The 19,767-nt window shown below is 43.0% G+C and overlaps 1 protein-coding gene across 6 annotated transcripts in view; it reads right to left on the bottom strand.

The window, feature by feature from the left end:
* The window catches only part of Snoo (Sno oncogene), a 132,049-nt gene extending 113,881 nt beyond the window's left edge, over nt 1-18,168 (bottom strand). The window contains exons 1-2 of one of the 6 annotated variants that reach the window (XM_087361047.1): nt 16,999-18,165; nt 1,446-1,495 (exon numbers count right to left, since the gene is read on the bottom strand). In XM_087361047.1, coding sequence (XP_087217173.1) covers nt 1,484-1,495; nt 16,999-17,907 — 921 coding nt within the window. In that variant the 5' untranslated portion in view covers nt 17,908-18,165 and the 3' untranslated portion in view covers nt 1,446-1,483. Of the gene's footprint in view, nt 1-1,445; nt 1,496-13,891; nt 14,354-16,998 lie in introns of those variants that run through there. The other 5 variants (XM_087361048.1, XM_022068369.2, XM_087361045.1 and 2 more) reach the window with 5 other exon arrangements.
* Between the last annotated feature and the right edge of the window lie 1,599 nt (nt 18,169-19,767).

Consider the following 19,767-nt stretch of genomic DNA (forward strand, 5'->3'; position numbering starts at 1 on the left):
AGTTTACGGACCACGGATATAATCGTCAGAGTTCGCTCGAACATCTCATATCTTTGGTGAAGCCTGTATTCCACTGTCAGATACACTGACTTGGGATTCACGATGATTAAAGGCTTAAGAGCGGCCAACAGAACATGTACCTGGTAAGTGCTGATCTGGTCGACGCTCGAAAACAGGCAAATAGTTCACAGATAAGATAGACTCCTATCTCTCACCATACTAAATCCCACATGCACATGTAATCAGTTACCATCAAACACAAATTACGTTTCTTTATTGTTCGTCGAGCGGACTGGTGTACGTATAACGTTCGTGTTTTGAAGTATCCGGTTCGAATCACGGCTAGCATGCCTACTATGAAGTCTATCCGAGCATAACTCCACGCCGCCTTCATCTCGTCGCAAGATATGTCGTCTATTTCATGCTCCGTCCGCTCTGAACCCGGAAGACAGTGGCTAAAAAATCACCTACTCCTCCCGGGAATCAAACTCCACAATAAACACTGACAGAACTAACCTGGATCACAGTTAAATAACCTAAGATTCCAGCTCCTTCGAAGCCGAAGCACGTACTAAATAATATATAAGAATTCAGTCCGTACCGCGAAGAAAACATAACTCTTCACCATTAAAAATATCAACTGGTTAACCCTCTGAAGCCCAAGATCGTCTAAATAATATTTAAGAATTCAGTCCGTACCGCGAAGAAAACACTACACTTCACCATTACGAAGATCAAAGAGTTAACGCAGTTTAAGGAAATAATCCCTGTTTACAGTGAGAATCGTACGAAACACGTAAATACAAAACGAAGATTAGTTAATCGTTAAAACAGGACGGGCATGGTTACCATAGGTCTTCAAAGGGTAAACGCAGACAGTCCCGCCAACCTGTGTTGAAGAGAAATTCTTCGTGTCTTAAGCACAGACGCTTACACAATCATCCGACGCCCGACAGACTGGGTCACGAACGTTAAAACTACCGCCGAAGACTGAAGGACATTAAATTACGACTTTGCAGATGATTCTACCGTCACGTCACATTCTAAACATAAATAATCATCAGCGATGTCAAATACCGGTCTCCTTACGGGCATTTTTTTTAGACAAAACATCAAAACGCCCAGAGTTTCTGGTTTTGGCCAACGCCGTAGTGATTTTAACCCCTCCCCCAAGCGCCTACATGGCGTATAGTGGGACAGCTTTACTTTTTAATAATATATTAAGTACGTAGATGAACAGAAAAACCAGTAAAATCAACATATTCTTATTAATAACAAAATAATACAAATACACGTAAGAAAATTTCAAAATATATTCAAAGTTAACTTATTCATAATGAATTTTGAAAGCACTGAATCGAGCATTAGGAAATGAACAAAGCGACTGGCAAAAAGTAAAAATGCCCTATGCTATGAGTTCTTTTGTACTGAGTTCAAACACAAACCTGGTACGTCCTTAACCCGAAGTTGGCTGCCCTTCTTTTCAAACCATAATCTAAAAACAAAAGAAACACCGATCGACAAAATTAGTATTAATTACGACTTACTTCCTGAGGAATTCACTTGACATCCGTTTCAATAGACTGATCACAAATTTTAAGCTGCCACTGTTGGTAGACTGTGTGTGACTTTCAAACCGTAAGATAAAAGCCAGGAAACAAAATTTTAAAAAAAACTGCGCTCTGTCAACACGCCATCTTTCAATGGAACCCAGTACCAACATAACCAACCGCACGGCGCGAAATTTAAAATGAATTAATATAAGAATTTCTCACGTAAATATTCTCTTACATCGAAGTTGTAAGAAACGTGATGTGTCGTTGTACATGTACGAGGGTCGCTCATTAAGTAATGCCCCACATTTTTTTTCTCAGCCAATAATGAAGATAGAAAAGTGCACTTTTACATGCTTGAGATTTGATGTTTCCCGCGTTCGTGTACGGAGTTTCAAATGATTCAAACCGATAGCGGAGCTGTAGTGAACTGTTAAAATGGCGTCTGTGAACGACTCTCGTTACAAGCAACGAGCTGTAATTGAATTCTTTTTTGCTGAAAAAGAAACTGTGGTGAACATTCATAAACGTTTGTGTGCTGTGTATGGAAGCTGTGCAGTCGATAGGAGCACCGTTGGTCGCTGGGCTAAGAGAGTTAAAGCTTCAGGAAGTGAAGAAACCGAGCTCCATGATCTGCCGCGCTCTGGGCGTCCTGCCACAGCCACCACTCCAGACATGTTGAACCGCGCGGATGCCATTATTCGTGAGGATCGGCGTATCACAACTCGACAATTGGCCCAACAGCTTTCAGTCAGTAATGGAAGTGTAATTGCAATTATCCGGGCTCTTGCATATTCGAAGGTGTGCGCAAGATGGGTTCCACGAAGTCTCACAGCAGACCACAGGATTCAAAGGAAAACGATTTCTTCTGAATTGTTGGAGCGTTTTGATGCTGAGGGAGAGATCTTTCTGTCCCGGATCATTACAGGTGACGAAACCTGGATACACCACTTTGAGCCGGAGACAAAAAGGCAGTCGATGGAGTGGCATCATCCTCTATCACCGAGAAAGAAGAAATTCAAGTCAACTCCCTCCGCCGGAAAAGTCATGATGACTGTCTTTTGGGACAGTGATGGGGTCATTCTTGTGGATGTGATGCCAAGAGGTGCGACCATCAATTCAGACGCGTACATTATGACCCTGGAAACCCTCAAGAAGCGTTTCCGACGAGTTCGGCCTCACAAGCATCCAGCAGAAATTTTGCTCCTGCATGACAATGCACGCCCTTACACAAGTCCGAGAACCCGGGAAGAAATCACCAAATTTGGTTGAACGGTGCTGCCCCATCCACCCTCCGACTCCATCTCTTTGGGCCACTTAAAGATGCTATCCGCGGAACAAGGTTTGAAGATGACGAGAGCGTTATTCAAGCAGTGAGGACATGGCTACGTGCACAGGACAAGAGCTGGTACCGGCAAGGCATGCACGCACTTGTTCCACGCTGGCGTAAAACCGTACAAGTTGATGGGGACTATGTGGAAAAATAGTATGTGTAAAGGAAACATTGATTTATATTGTCACTAAATTTGAGCCATCTTGAATAAATATGTTCTGAGGAAAAAAATGTGGGGCATTACTTAATGAGCGACCCTCGTACATAACTGTTCATCCCGATTTATTTAAGGACTATTACGAAACAATTATTAAACGTTTCTTTTATTACGACTGAAATAAGACGAGATAACAAAATTAATTGACGGAGGAATTAATAAATTTGACAGACGAGAATTAAAGCAATTAACATAGAAATGTAACGGATTCTGAAAAGTTAATATTCCCTCGGCCAGTGTCGTATTTAACGGGACATTCAGTAGCTCAGAAATTCTTTTCGTCGAATGATAGGACGAATGACGTATGATGAACAGAACATGAAGTGGAAAGGAGTCGTGGCCTATTTAAGGTATTAACCTGGCGACGATGGGTGTCGAAATAGGCATTTGCTCGTGGTAAAACGGAAAGGTTATGGTAGTTTAACGCAATTACCATACAGAGTTAGATCGGCTGCTAGCAATGGCGACTGTTCCTACCTGATACGTGTGACATTTAAATGTCTTGATTGCCACTAAAGTTCAGGACTGCGGTGTTTCCACGTTTCAAGACGCGGCTCTCGGTATCAATGACAAATTCGCGGTTCAGGAAACTACTAAAACGCACATATGCCTTGTCTGCGACGCTGCACCAACTGCTCAGGTTATGCAAGGTCTAATGAAACAGTGACTAAGCGGCCGTGTTCAAACGAGATGCTGATAATGACACCTGAACACACGATATACGAGGCGCGTCCTCAAAGTAAGTTTCCCACTCGTCCCACAGCTAGCAAACCTTATATTGCGCGAAGCGACTGTGCGTACGTGATAGAGCAATGACGTAGCATGGCGCATGCACTAACGGCACCTCCCGCGTTCTCACAGTAGCATCGTTGCAGCTGTTGAAGATGGAGGTTCTTATTCCAGCTCCCGCCGACTGTGAAGTGCGGTCAGTGATAACGCTAGGCCGCACACGGCTCGACGGACAGCAAGTCTCCTGCAGTAGTTCAGCTGGGAGGTGGTTAATCATCCACCCTACAGCCCGGACCTCGCTCCCAGTGATTTCCATCTTTTCCTACACCTCAAGAAATTCCTGTCCGGTCAGCGTCAGCGTTTTGAGAATGACAGAGAGGCGGAGATGGTTGTCACACAGTGGTTCCAATCCCAGGCGGCAGACTTCTACGACACAGGTATTCAAAAGTTGGTCCCACGGTATGACAAATGTCTCAATTCCGGTGGCGAATATGTTGAAAAATAGCTGGACACTTGCTGTATCTGTTGCAATAAATATTTCCATGAAATTGTGTTTTGTTTCTGTAAACGGCCCCAGGGAAACTTACTTTGAGGACGCGCCTCGTATGAACAGCATCGGAATGGAGAAAATTACAAGCAGAGAACTTTCTCTCTTAAAACTATACTGGTCAGCTGAGAGATATTTAAGGTTCTCACGACGGGGATTAAGAATATGGCTGTCTGCGTCGTGTACTCTACTAGATTTTTTCCCCCGACGTTTCAGAGATTCTTGCTGCCTCCATCATCAGGGCTATCAGCGCAACAACCCACAAGATAGCCATCTTCTTCTGTAATTCGTTTAAAAATCATTAATATACGTCGAGTTATCTGTATAAGATCTAATTGCCGACGCAAAAGCTAGACTGACGCAAAGGAAGAAGAATAACATTTGTGAACAGTGCGTGAAGGCAAACTTCGAAGGTGAGTTACTTGGACGGAAATCTGCCAGCAACTGTTTTGTCTCTTGGTTCTACAAACCACAGGAGTGGATCCAGGTATGTATCCGAACCTGTTCCGGACGCAAACATGGCTGGTTCTACTCCAACTACTCGACCACTGTCTCCATCTACAACCTCGCTCGGTCTTCGGAGTTGAAGCTTCCAGACCACGACCTGGAACCTCTGCACTGAACCACCACCAACGAACCAGTCACGTCAGTAGACAACAGCTGGTAACAGCAGTGCCACAAAAGACTGGCGCCGACCCCGGCATATATCGATTTTACTACGACCATCGAAAATTTAGAGCCCTGCACCCACACAAAGGAAAAAGTCATTTCCCTGCAATAGTGAGTTTCACTAACCCACGAGCCATGTTTCTCGCATTACTCGTTAAAACCTTTTAACCCGAAGTTCCCTTAATTAATATATAATTCAGTCCGTACCGCAAAGAAAACACAACGCTTCACCATTACATAGATCAACTGGTTAACCCTTTGAAGCCGAAAAAGAGAGAGAAAGAGGAAGTTGGTGGGGGAGAAGTGAGAGACACTTCGATATCTGGGGGGGAGAAAGAGCATCTTATAGCTAGAAGGTCCCCAGGCAATGCCCGCTCGTCCTTCTGTTAAGGATAAAGTAAGAGTGAAGGCGTTAGTGTGATGATTGGCATAAAAGACGGAATTTTGAAATTTTGTATTAGCGAGAGCTGAGGCTATTAATTTGGAAGTTTAATACGTAATTTAGAAGTTCCTACTGAGGGGAGGGGGGGGTAAATTTTGACGGCGTTAAGGGGTGGTAAATTTTGATTAATTTAAATCGGGAGGGCTGCATGAGAAGCTTGCAGTGGCAACTTGGAACTTGGGAACCATCTCAGCATTTGCTTGAAGACAGAGGAAAACCAAGGAAAACCTGTGTCGAGATGGCCGATTTAAAGCCGAAGTTCGTCGAAATATTTAAGAATTCAGTCCGTACCGCAAAGAAAACACAGAGAATCACGCGAAACCAAAAAAATTCAGAGATTCTGAATGTTAAATCGAGTGAGAGGTTTTTAAGGGTGTCTTTCACCCTTTCAGACACGACTGGATGGCTCAGAAACCCTCTCCACGAATTGGTAATGTTATCCCTGCAGGTGTAAAATGTGAGAAATGTCTTTATGGCAGAGGGGGCGTGGTGAGAAAGCTCCACGCCATCGAACGAACGTACAGGAGTGTGCATCACGTCTCGGCCGTTCGAACGCCCGAGACAGTCGGCGATACCCAATGAAACTGAAGGCTTTTTGGGTCCCAGAGCCGATCTGAAATCGTCAGAAGACCGAGTACCCCAGTCGGGAACAGAACCCGGCCACCCTTCAGCACAGCTAATAAGTTTACTGACTGAGACATCTTTAGAAAATATAGAGATTTTTACAACCACTTTCTTTCGTATCCCATCCTCTTCATTACACGTCAAACCATTCGACGGTACATAACCTGAGTTACAGACAGCGTCACTGAATAAACCACAAATTTGACTGTCTCTTTGAGTTGTAACGCCTTGTAATCTGGTAGAAGTTTGCACAAAGTTTCAGAGGTATCTGCCCTCATGATGGAGGCATCAAGCATCTCTGAAACGTCGGCAAACTTCTACCATATTGGACGGTTCAACAGATATCTTCTGAGGCTCCTAACAACGTAATTTTCTCCATTCTCCTATTACCTCATGTGTCATGACCACATATTATTGTCGGCGCACTGTTAGCAAACACGACGGGCGGCCTGTGTTCCTGAGACCAGGTTCCTGACAGGAACCACATTATGGAACTTCATTAACCTCTTGTGCTCCCCCCCCCCCATTTTGGTAAAATGGTGAGGGCTGCGAGACGATGCCAGAACATGTTCTGGAGTGAAGCCACAAACAGCGATCAGAAATAGCCTATCCACATTCCGAAATAACGGATACCGCTAAATTTAGCAAACGCTAATCTAAAAACAGGCGATTGTCCTTAGCTACGTTTTCTCAGAATAAGGTATAAGTAACAGAAACACACATTTTTGCTAGCCGAGACTACAGAACACTTCAGGTGACATGAAAGGGGGTGACGAATTGATGAACCTCTTCGTAGTTCTTCACTTCACAGTTTTAAAGTGCATTAAAACCTGCCACGACCCGTTCCCCCCCCCTCATGCTACTCCACTCCACAGAAATCAACCTTATAACTCACAGAATAATAAATAACTTTCCACATGATGCAGCGTCGTCATAAATGAGCGCAGAAGCTGAGACCCACGTCCTCCGTCCAGAATCGAAGTCAATGAGTCAACGCCTTGGGCCGGAGTTGCTCGATATTTCTCATCTGACAACCGGATATCCGTTATACCGCGCTTTTAAACTTGATATATTTTGTGAATTATTAGGGGAACGGCGGGCAACCAGCAGCGGTGAAATTCATCAACTGCTTACGTTTGCTCGCCTAAACTTTCCACAATCGTTAAGAGCATTTCATCAAGTTCCGTTCAGAAAAAAAAAGATTTACATCGGTATATTTTATAATAAAAAATATCACTCCTGAATAAACATAGGCTGGGCACGTAGCAAGCACGTAAAAGGCGAGAAACGAATAAAATTGCCCGCACGTGGCCAACCTCGAAATAGATGGAAACACAACATTAAAATAACAAAAAAAAAATATATAGTGTAAATGTTTTACTGGATTAATTTAGCTCTGGAATGCGAAAAAAATGTCTTAACCTGAGCGACTATAATTCAGTCGGAAAGGATTCAAAAAATTACGTTTTGATGAGTGGGGTACATGCGTCACTCTTGCATTGACTTACCTCAAGACGTATGGAGGAAACCCATGTTTAACCTCTGAACCACAAGTAAGTGAAAGCTCCCGGGGACTTGGGGACCCAGACCGGATCTCGATTCGGGAACCTATATCGAAGTCCCTACCCACCCGGGGGAATCTAAGCCCTCGGCGATACTGACAGATATATCCCCCACTCTTTCCGTCGTATTTTTCTAAACGGCGTAACCTAATTTTGTTCAAAACATCGTGGCGTACGTCTTTATATACTAAACTGATGACGGGGATGGGGCTTTAGAGTAAGATACACTCAGAAGACAGACATTCTACAGCTGCACAATTTATCAACTCCCAAGACTTTATTGGGATGCTAACCACGTACCAGCGTTTACCTATTCAGTTCTTAATAAAGGAGACATTCAAGGTCACGTGTTTCAAGACAAGGACGCTGTGGTTAATTAATTAGGGGCTCGAAGCAAGATGGCCGATAAAACGTGGAAAGGAGACTGTGGGCGGGGAAAACAATGTAAGCCAGATCGGAGGTGGCCTACACAGACTACGCAAATGAGATTATTTTTCCATTTCGGGTCAACTTAGCGTAGATACAAACGCATTACCGCCTCGAAGTCCACGTCTCTTAATGGTGAATTGCTGTGTTTTCTTCGCGGTACGGACTGAATTCTTTAAATACTATTCAGACGAACGTTTTCCTTTTAAAGGGTTGAATGTCATTCTCCTGATTCTTCCGAGAAGCCTTTGAAGGTTGCGCCGATATAATTCCAGACCCCGGGGGCGGACATGTCACGCGTCGATATTAAAGCTAAACATCTGGCCATGTTCCTTTAGGACAATGGGCTACTGCAGACGAACGAAAACAGTACAGAGAGGTCTCCGACCCCTCTTCCCCGTTGTCTTACTCCAACTATTACATAAATAGATCTGGCCAAGGCAGCGAGGCGCCAGACGTTGATAAAGCTCTCGGCTTAACAACACAGCCCTGATTCACACTAGAAGACTTCGGTTCGATTCAAAAAAAATTCCAATAAAAACGCATTTCCTAGAGGTCACCAGAACACGTGTTCAGGACGCCAATTGGCACGTGGCTTCGGTAGCGTAGACAATACAACGAGATACGAGTTAGAATAATCGATATCGAAGTCGATACTACATACAGACAGATAAAGCGTTGGGAGTTATGGCTTTTTTTTAACTGAATTCCGAAGCGGTCAGGAGACATTTTTAAGACAGGCTCACTATTCCATCATTTATATTCAAGGACTGAATAAAACCACGAAAATTTTTCAAGCGATATCTAATACGAAGACGCTGCCAACTACACCACGATATTTCATACAATCAACTATCCAGAAGTTTTTTTAATTTATTTTTTATTTACAATAAAATTACAAACTTCTGACTACGTAGTGTTAAAATGACGTCAAAAGTACGCCAGATCATTTAAACGAATCAATTTATTTTTTTTAACTTAACATTTCGTAACATGCCGCTACAACAGAGAAATAAACAAATACGAAATTAGGAGCGCAACAACTTGTAGGCTACTGTTCCACCTTATATCATTAGGGGGCTTAATAATTAATACTTTATCTGGCTACCAGCGGTGTGAAGTGAAGTGACGTGACTTCATACCCTGAGGACGAAGATGGTACTCAAAACGTTGGAGTTTTTGCCTTTCAAAAACCCAGATAAAAATCATTATACTTCATCGCCGCGAAAGTTTCGTTTCGGATCGGACTTAATTAAGTTGGATGAAATGGAAACGGGACTTAATCTACAACGCTTAAAACGCGAAACATATAAATACCTTCGTATTTTCTGAGTGATACACCATAGCAAATGAGTAGGAGCTATACCTTATTTTTATCCCCCTCCCAGAAGCGCCTACATGGCGTTCAACAGGAGAGCTACACTTTACTTTTGAACCACAGCAAAGGCGCGTATAACGAGAATCATCTGCAAGCTGCAACTGCTCATTCTTTTACAAATTCACGACCACACAAAAGTACGTTTGCTGAAAGAATCATTTTGACTACAAATTAGTGAACTGATGTTTTTTCTTTTAATATCCACAGATAAGCCGCCACGGTGGTCTAGTGGTCAGAACACTAGCCTTGGAATCCTGGGGTCCCGGGTTGAACTCCCGGTGGTGCTCAGATTTATAACTTGTGTTGGGCAAGGCCGTGGTCTAGGTATCACGGAGTTTTCCTCCGGGGGCTTCCCCGGTTTCTCCGTGGCATCCCAACAATTACTCCACTCACACACACACAGAAGAAGGCAATGGCAAACCACTTCTGGATCATCTGCCAAGAACGTATATGAACAGGTCCCAGTCCGAGAAAAGGATGGAAGGATCCTGTTCATATGGACCTGTCGTCAGACAGAACACTACAAATAAAAAAAAATCCACAGATAATAGAAGTTAGGTCATCGCCCATAAGAATCTAAATGCCAGTCCATGTGTTTGAACTACACACACGCACTGGTAATTACAGTGCATATATACCACCCGATTCAGCGTCTATCTCAAAGGTATATTGACCAAATATTTCAAGTATAATCCAGATGACAGAAAGTCGGTAGGTCTGAAAAGCACATTTTCGTAAGCGACTGTTAATTATAGCAAAGTGGTTCCGAATTGAAAGGAATAAATCACTTCCAGATGATGATGATGACAATATTTCATTCACATATCAATGCAAAAAAGATGCTAATTTATACGCTACAACACTCGTGCTATTTACGGACTCCGGACTCCGGACCCCCCCCCCCAACTCCCGAATTCGCACTATGACCGGAACATAAAAATCAAAATTTAAAAATCTGTGATTGAGTTAAGCCATTAGGCTATTAGGCCACATAGCATCTAACTGGACAAAATTTAAGAACAATAAATTAGAATAAACGACGAATAGTCAAGTGTTTTTAAAGTACTATCCTAACATTCGTGGTCATGAAATACGAAATCCCACGTTAAACCCGTCGAGACAGCTAATCTTTGGGTCCAGAATCGTAGACACTGAACCAGCCATGAAGAGTCTAATTTGTAAATCAATCCTCTGTAGATACTAAAAAATATTTCGGCGGGAAAAAAAAAACTTTTAAGACACACGTCATCCAACCATGACGCACTCACCACTGTCCAAAGTCGCGTGATTCATTTTTAACATCACAATAAGGCGACAAAAGTTCTCGTTTTAATCATCGCCGACATTAGCCACACTCATCGCGGATGAAACAATGTCGGTGATTGCCAACATCGATTAAATGAACATCCTATATGTAAAAAAAAACACCGCTACGCGCACATCCCCTGTCGGCGAAACCAAAATTCTACGTCAGTAACAACGAAACAGAGAGACATTTGAGATTAAATTCACAATAAATAATAATAATCAGTGGCGTAACAGTCCTCTGAGAGCCAAAGCCCACTAGCTGGCCTCACGTTCACGATCATCCAACCAGATACAGGCTGACGAAAACCCAGCCATCGCTATTAAAACAAAAATTACAATGAAATTGCAAAAGAATTCGATACGTGGTCTAGCGGTTAGAACGCTGGCCTTGTAATCCTGGGGTCTCGGGTTCGATTCCCGGCGGTGCCCGAATTTATAACTTGTGTTGGGCAAGGCCGTGGTCTAGGCAACACGGAGTTTTCCTCCGTGGCATCCGAACAATTACTCCATTCACACACAGAAGAAGGCAATGGCAAACCACTTCTGGATCATCTGCCAAGAACGTATATGAACAGGTCCCAGTCCGAGAAAAGGATGGAAGGATCCTGTTCATATGGACCTGTCGTCACACAGAACACTAAATAATAATCATACGTGTAAGGCCCCTGGAGGTTGGAAGTAAAATGGTTACACAATGGATAATTACGAAACTCGCTCGGATAGTCCGACACAGTCATGACCTGCGCACTTCAAAAACATCGGGGACACAAGTTCACGGGCTACCACACCGTTTTCAAAAACGCTGTTTTATCTGTTTCAGAAAGTCTGTTCCATTTCGTGCACAAAAATGCTGTTTATTCCCAAGGACTTCGCCAACTCGGGAGTTATTTTTCCAGCCTGAAATTCTTTCTTTTTTGATTATGGGTAAGGAATGCGTACTATTGCAAAATTGTTAGCCAGACGCCACACACGCGCGCATGCGTATAAAGGCCTTGGACATTTCTGACCGATTTAGCAACGGAGAAACGAATTACTAACCAACAAACAGGAGGCAGTATGAACGTGGAGAGTGTTCTTACTGGGGCGGAATCGAACCAAGGCCGTTCTGGTCGAAGGCAGTCAGCTTAGTGACAGTAAATTTTGAAGTCTCCTCCCCCCCTGTATACAGTATGTCCCAAAAAGATGTATACACATTATATAATACGGAATATTATCGTTGTGTGTATCCATATTTTTGGGATAACGTCTACGAAGTAAGCGTACGAGAGGATCACTCTGTACGGTGTACCATCAGCGAACATTTTAATTTCCCCACTGTCCTACGGCTGGAGTAAATCTTATATGTTTAAAAGTGCATTATAACGAAATTCCCACTCTGCAGTCTCCCAGAAATCTTCAACCTTTTAAATTCCAATGGTGGTTAACTACACGTACCACCTTCTTTACACAACCAATAACGCTGCATTTTAGACTTACGCATTTCATTACAATTACAACGAAATTCTCACTCTGCAGTCTCCCAGAAATCTTCAACCTTTTAAATTCCAAAGGTGGTTAACTACACGTACCACCTTCTTTACACAACCAATAACGCTGCATTTTAGACTTACGCATTTCATGCGAATCTAAACAGAATTAACGAGTTGGTCTTTGAAATGGTGAACAGCTGTGTTTTCTTTGCGGTAAGGACTGAATTCTTAATATTCAGATGAGTTTAGTCTTCAAGGGATTAAAGAGAAAACTCAATACATCTGACTTTATCAGACGCTGAAATTCGCACCAGACCAACGTCATCAAATGTCCTCGCGATAGTTGCAGTGTTCTGATGATTTGGTTGCTTAATCACCAAAATGTTTCTTTCGTAACCAAATTTCGTTTAACCATCTTTGTTTATTCCAGCCCGAATAATGCCCGATGTATTTATAATCTGTACGAAGCACATTTTTAGTTTTAATACATAAATGCCAGTAATCCTTGAATGAGTTATTTAACGACGCTCTAAGAATATCTGAGGTTGTTTTGGGCGTTTGAGGAACGGCAGAATTATCTCAAGAGGCCAAGTTTGTAATTTATCGTTCTGAACTACTTCTGCGAGGGGGAAGTTAGAAAAATCCTCGAGAAAAATAATTACGCGGGATTTGCTTCCTGAGTCTGATCGTTAACACGACCACAAGATGGGACCAGTTACGAATAATTTTTCCTTTTCGAAATCAATAATGAGTCGAGAAAGTCCGAAACGTTCTATTTTATGACTGCTATAATTTTAAGTATACCCGAATATTATCCGTACTCCCAGGCCAAGGCCAAGGCAGATCTGTAGCAGGTTTTGCAATGAGAGTTTAAAAAATCTGTACGCAAATCTTCATTCAAGCGCAGTTTACACAAATCTGACAGCATTGCGAATTTTATTTTGTTAAGTTTTATTTTTAACTAGAGGTTTCTTGAATGTGGTCGATATAATAATTTAACATTCAAACTGCCTCCGGTAACAGAACACCTCATTTTAATTTTCGAGGATGTGATAAGTCGATTAAAAAGTTTAATGAGTGTCACAGAATATCCCTAAGAAGGAAACAAAGACTCAGGTCACATATTCCACTTCGCTCTAACGGAATTACACTTAATTTTAAACTACGTTGTTCCTAATTTTTACTTACGTCTACTGATGACATATAAATTTAGCCACAAAGTTAATCATACCACAAAAAATCACCGTTTGCAATCAGATATTATTCTGAATTATTTTCGTAAATATTCATGACATGGAAAAATGCTTCAAATAAAAACTGTATGTCTTAACGAGGTCTAACTTTACGTCATGGTGGTCTAGCGGTTAGAACGCTGGCCTTGTAATCCTGGGGTCTCGGGTTCGATTCCCGGCGGTGCCCGAATTTATAACTTGTGTTGGGCAAGGCCGTGGTCTAGGCAACACGGAGTTTTCCTCCGTGGCATCCCAACAATTACTCCATTCACACACAGAAGAAGGCAATGGCAAACCACTTCTGGATCATCTGCCAAGAACGTATATGAACAGGTCCCAGTCCGAGAAAAGGATGGAAGGATCCTGTTCATATGGACCTGTCGTCATACAGAACACTAAATAATAATAATAATAATAATAATAATAATTACCAATTTATTCTTCAGACATGTATTCACCAACATTTAGTGCGAGGTTTCATGTCATTACCATCGTCGAAATCAGTTGGGTAGTTTCGTACATAAAACACGCAAACAGAATGACAGGATTGCTTTCATTTTCTCTCACACAGAACTTATACGTAACTTTTTAACCATTTTTTACAGATTTTGATGAACACCTGGTATGTCTCGTTTGTGGGGTCGCTGGGACCGTGGGTTCGAATCCCATTGAAGCCACGGATGTTTGTCCGCGTTTTTCTGTGTTGTGCTGTCCTGTGTACAGGTAGAGGCCTTGCGACGGGCCGATCCCTCATCCAAGGAGTCCTAACAAATTCCCATAGATCGAGCCAACGAAAAGTTGGGACCCGCACTGCTCAGGCACTTGAAGAACGGGTCGTTACCAGCATCCAATATGTCTCATTTACTGCGGGCCAATTAAAGTTAGGGCTCTTCAATTTTATGGACCAATAAACTACTACATATAACTAAATGTCCCTCGAAGGATTTTTAACTTTGATATCATATGAGAATTGCAACTCAGATTAATTAGAGTGAATGAAACTTTCTGACAAAGTAATTAATTCAGGTCGTGGGATTAATATCACGGGATATATAACTGACGGAAAACTTTTTTTTAAGTTACAAAACGTACGCCTTATAAAATATGCATATAACTTTCAGATTTTTATAAGCTCGCCATTAAATCAACAATTACCATCGAAGGCGATGTTCATCGTGTTGCTACGTCACGCAAAGTCAACCCATGCCAGCTTATTTTATAACGCGGGCATTGCACGAAACAACAGAACATACAGGTCATTGGATACGTAATGTTGCGTGCTTATGGTATCACCAGTCTATAGATGCAAACAACAGACGAACGCAATGCGTAAAGGAAAGACAGATGCAAACAACAGACGAACGCAATGCGTAAAGGAAAGATATGTTAAAGCTGCCTCAGACGAAAAATTTTCCCTTCCAGTGCCTTCTTACTGGAGTTCAAAAGTACCTGAACGTGGTATCAGCTCTCATTAAGTAATATTTTAACCTGAATATCATTTTTAGTGCCAGAAAACATCGGCTATAATTGAAATTACATTACATTTGAAGTTCTCAAAAGTCCATGAACTGATGCTCGTGTTCTGGGCCATAACATCGTGTGAACTTGTAGGCATATGCCAACGTTTCGGAGGAGCATTCTGCCTCCATGTTCAGGGCTAAAGATGACATAACAACCCAGAGAAGCAACATCGATATCATCGTAACTGTTCATCAACACGGCTGAGACCGCAGATCGCTTACGAGGGTCAAATTATAATTCCAGGCACGCACAAGGCATCAAAACCTGAAACCTCAACGCAACTCTGTCGCCGTCGACATCCCTACAACGTCACGTCCACAAAATGGTGCCCACCGTGATGATGGTAGCAGGGCTTGGAGAGCTCACTGTCGCCCGTCACCCGCTGGCCTGTACCGCACGTACGTATCGGACTTCGCTTCGATTTTTGTAATTTTTCTGACTGATAACATTAGCGGTAATTTTCCAGCAAGTTCGAACAACACAGTCCCCAGATAAGGGGAAAATAAAAATTGTCTAAATACGTACGCGCAGATAAAAGAGCAGATTAGAGAATTTTTAATAAAAATTCTGCGAAGCAATTTTGATACCAGTAGTGTTAACGACTGTCATATTGCGTTTGCCGACATTCCGACGCCGAAGGACAAAAGTTATCTTTATTCCCCGGCAGTGGGCGCGAAAAAAATCTCCAATTTGCTGCAATTTTACGAAATCTCACAAGTGATTAATACCTTATATCAACATCCATTCATAACAATCATAATCATCCTTCAATCACACAAAGCAGAGTCAGATTTTGGCCCTTTCTGTTCCAGCATTCATGTCCTCCGGAACATGAAAACCCTCCTTCAACGCGGAAAATTCGATTATACGCGGCCTGCAAAACACGAAAAATACCACTGCCGTGTCCACGTGTAGGTAGTAGCCAGGCTTAAAGACGGAGGCAAAATGGTCCTCCGAAACGTCGATAAGAACCTACAAGGGTTCACAACACGGAAGACCACAATCAACGACGTTTCTGCAACGGAATCCTCAAACCGCTAAGCGTATTGCCTAAAAGCGAATTTTTCTGTTATATCATCCTCCATGTCCAATGTTAAAAACCACTGCTAGAATTAAGAATACTTCAGCATTTATTTATTTATTTCAATTTATTTACCGAATCTGTCCGAAGCTGAGACTGTCTAATAATAAGGTCAATAAATAATTAAATTTAAATGATATGGCAGAAAGTTGTAGAGTCATAATTAATTTGCCTGGAAGGACTGACAAAAATAATTACGAAAACCCTCTGTGTGAACACCACGTCTGTGGGTAAAGATTTGAACCCAAGATCCCCAAATATGAAGAAATTCGTTTAAAAAGTTATTATCTCTGGATTAAAAATAGGCTTAAAACAGATTCGAAAGTTAAGTTGTTTTATAAAAAAAAAGGACTTAATAATCAGTTGGTAAATGGAACTCAAGAACGCGCAAAACTCCCGCCCACATGAACAGAGCGCCGGCCGACCACGCAATCCAAGCACGACCGCAGCCTCATAAATTGTACACCCGGTACAATCCGGGCTTTAGTCTAGAGGGAGGTTGAGACAAAGGTACAGTCTCTCCGGCCTTAGGACCTTAAAACATTAAGCAGAATTTCTACAAACATCTTGACATCCATGGCGTTCTACGGCATTCACTTCCTGTCTCTATGAACGTTCACTTCTAAGACACAATACGATTTTTTCAACGCTAATGTTGAAACGTAATCCATCTATTTTCCTTTGAAACTTCACGTAGAGAAAATGAAATGGAAACGAAGTTTATGATTTCACTGCTTTCGTATTTCAATTCTAGAAATGGGATAATAATACGTTTAAATTACTTTTAATTAAAGCCTGTAATCTAAATACAAATTGTAACATCCGTACCAAGTGTCCACCTACATCGCTTATGATTCGTAACAATAAAATATCGCCAATAACGTAAAGGCTTACGATCTAGGCCTACCTGTTTCCGTTTGCTGTGTTGAAATGTGTTGGCAGTGTTGTCGTGCTGTTCCTTGAATTTCTCCAGCACTTTGGACAATTTTTCATATTCATCCTGATCCTCGGCGATCAGAATGTACGAACGCCAGTTACTGGAGTCGAACCCCCAATGGCAGGTACGGTTTTCCTTAAACCGATGAACATGGCAAACAAATTTTTGCGGTGAAAACATTCCGTGACATTCAGCGCACTCTATGCAATGTGCATTTCTGTCCGTGTACAATTCCGGAGTACAAATTCCCTTACACTTCCCAAAACACTCGTGGTACACTTCAAAGGAGAGGGCTCCCCCTTCGCGGGCCGAAACTGCTGCCTTGATCACTAACCCGCCAATCCGATGGAGCAGGGCACTAGACAGTCGTTCCGCGTCCGTCTTTGTGATGAGTCCACACGAAGGGGCAGTCATGGGGAGAATCCCAGTCACTTTAAGCACTTCGAGTTGTTCAGGATTGCATCTCGAGCAGAAAATCTGTAGTTCCTCACACACTTGATTTATCTGAAACAGACTAAATTCTCGCAGCACACTGTTAAGGACCTGAGGAAGGCAGAGTCGCTTCTCGCCACCCACCACAAAGCACGAAATGGTTTCACCCTCGAGTACAGTCTCAGAGAGTTCACTGCGGGACTGATCCGGGGTCGTCAGGATCGGAAGCTGCTGTATGGGAAAGGGTGGTGGGGCCATGAACACGTCACCACAATCGGAGGTTGCGGGTGTAGCAGGCTCCTTCTTCGGGACCACCGTAGCCGTGCCAAGCAAAGTACTGGGCCCATGAAGGCTCTTGACCGCACTCAGCTGGTACGTCTTGAGCACTTTCTTGAGATGCGGGCTATACTGCTGTTGCTTGGACACAGCTACCACCGTCTCCATCATCTTCGCGCAGCAACTCACTTCTTCACGTACACGAAGATGACACTGCTCGCTGCCTCTCCCTCATAAGATGCACCACTATTAGTAGGGGACCGCGCGCTGTGCATCCAGTCCACGACACACATCATACCTCTCAACAAACGTCCTTACCAGACGTTTTCCCAAACATGTCTGCCTGCTCGGCGGAGCTAGTTTGCCTACTAGGGCAATGATAAGGCTGTTCCTTCCGCTGCTCCACCTCCCTCTACACACTCGAAAAGATCGATATAACACTACAACGCTCAAACAATGAACTATCAGTGAAATTATGAGTTTCTAACATCTATATATGCTTATTCTAAACGATTACCCTATTGATATTTCTATTATTTGTAGCAAACACTGCTATTTCCGCCATATTAGCGGCCAACTGGGGAGTAGGAACGCTGAATGGCACAGAGGCCGTCGCAGTAGACCGTGTCGCCGCCTGGTAACGCTTTTCCTCTCCGTCCCCCCTCTTTGCCCCGCTCAGTCTGCGGCGGGCAGAGGCAGTAATGTCATGTGACCTTCCCGTCAAAATAGCCGGCATGTCGAGACGAGTGGGGGGGAGGGAAGTAGGTGAGATTTGGTGGTGGGGGAAAAGACGAGATTGAGTCAGACTCCTCCCGAGAGAGTGCGGCTAGCAGCGCCGAATCTAAATACCGAGCAGCTGTCTAGGGACGGAAGGCACACGGACATGACACTATAAGTCTATCTTTCCTTATGAAAACAGGCTCTCTGTATCTGTAGTTAATTGAGACCTTAAAAAATGGGACGGATTAAGAAACAAGGGAGGCATAAGTTTGGATGCTATGTTCCGGGGAAAACAATTAAAAATGAAACTCATTTTGATGGATAAATAAGCAACAAAGAAATTTACTGTTTTAACAACAACTTTCTTTGCTAGTGTGTGTTTTATATATTCATTTATTTTATTTAGTGTTCTGTCTGAGGACAGGTCCATATGAACTGGATCCTTCCATCCTTTTCTCGGACTGGGACCTGTTCATATACGTTCTTGGCAGATGATCCAGAAGTGGTTTGCCATTGCCTTCTTCTGTGTGTGAATGGAGTAATTGTTGGGATGCCACGGAGGAAAACTCCGTGTTGCCTAGACCACGGCCTTGCCCAACACAAGTTATAAATTCGGGCACCGCCGGGAATCGAACCCGAGACCCCCAGGATTACAAGGTCAGCGTTCTAACCGCAACACTTTTCAGTTACACAATCGCAATGAGCCACAACGTGTTCCTGAGTGTTACATCGGATTTAATAGTCTGAATTTGATGCATTTTTAAGTGATAAATAATTCAAGGACACCACCAATGGTGCTCGAGTTTCAGGTGAAAGGTGAAACTGGTGCATTCCTAGAAAATCTGCCACCTCCGTTCACTGTGATCGATTCCCTGTGCCGCCCTGCGCTTACGAAGGTTTTACGCAGACGCGAATACTGGGGTACGGGTCACCATGCAACAGAAAGTGCTCTGAAGGGCTGAGGGGAGGATAACACTTCAGCGACCGCCATATTCTTCTTATTCTTCAAGCTTTCCCCATTTTCATCAGCTACTTTCATTAGGCGAGATTAGAAATTCTCAAGGCGGCGAGGATGAAGATGGCACTCTTCTGGGTTATTGCGCTATGCAGTCCCGTAGAAGTTTACCGACGGTTTAGAGGTCCTTGCTGCCTTCATCATCAGGGCGATCATAGCCCAGACTTTCTCCAAATCTTCGTTTTTTCCTCCGGGATCATACGGTGATGTTCCCATGGTACACCGTCCCACTCTCGGCTCAACTACCCTCAATAAGGTTTGTGATTTTCCTCAGTCCCTCTATAAAAATGCTAGTA

Source organism: Zootermopsis nevadensis, unplaced genomic scaffold, assembly GCF_977971745.1.
Source record: "Zootermopsis nevadensis isolate Lab colony 2312 unplaced genomic scaffold, Znev_1.0 Znev_ptg000050l, whole genome shotgun sequence".
Taxonomy (NCBI): Eukaryota; Metazoa; Arthropoda; class Insecta; order Blattodea; family Termopsidae; genus Zootermopsis; species Zootermopsis nevadensis.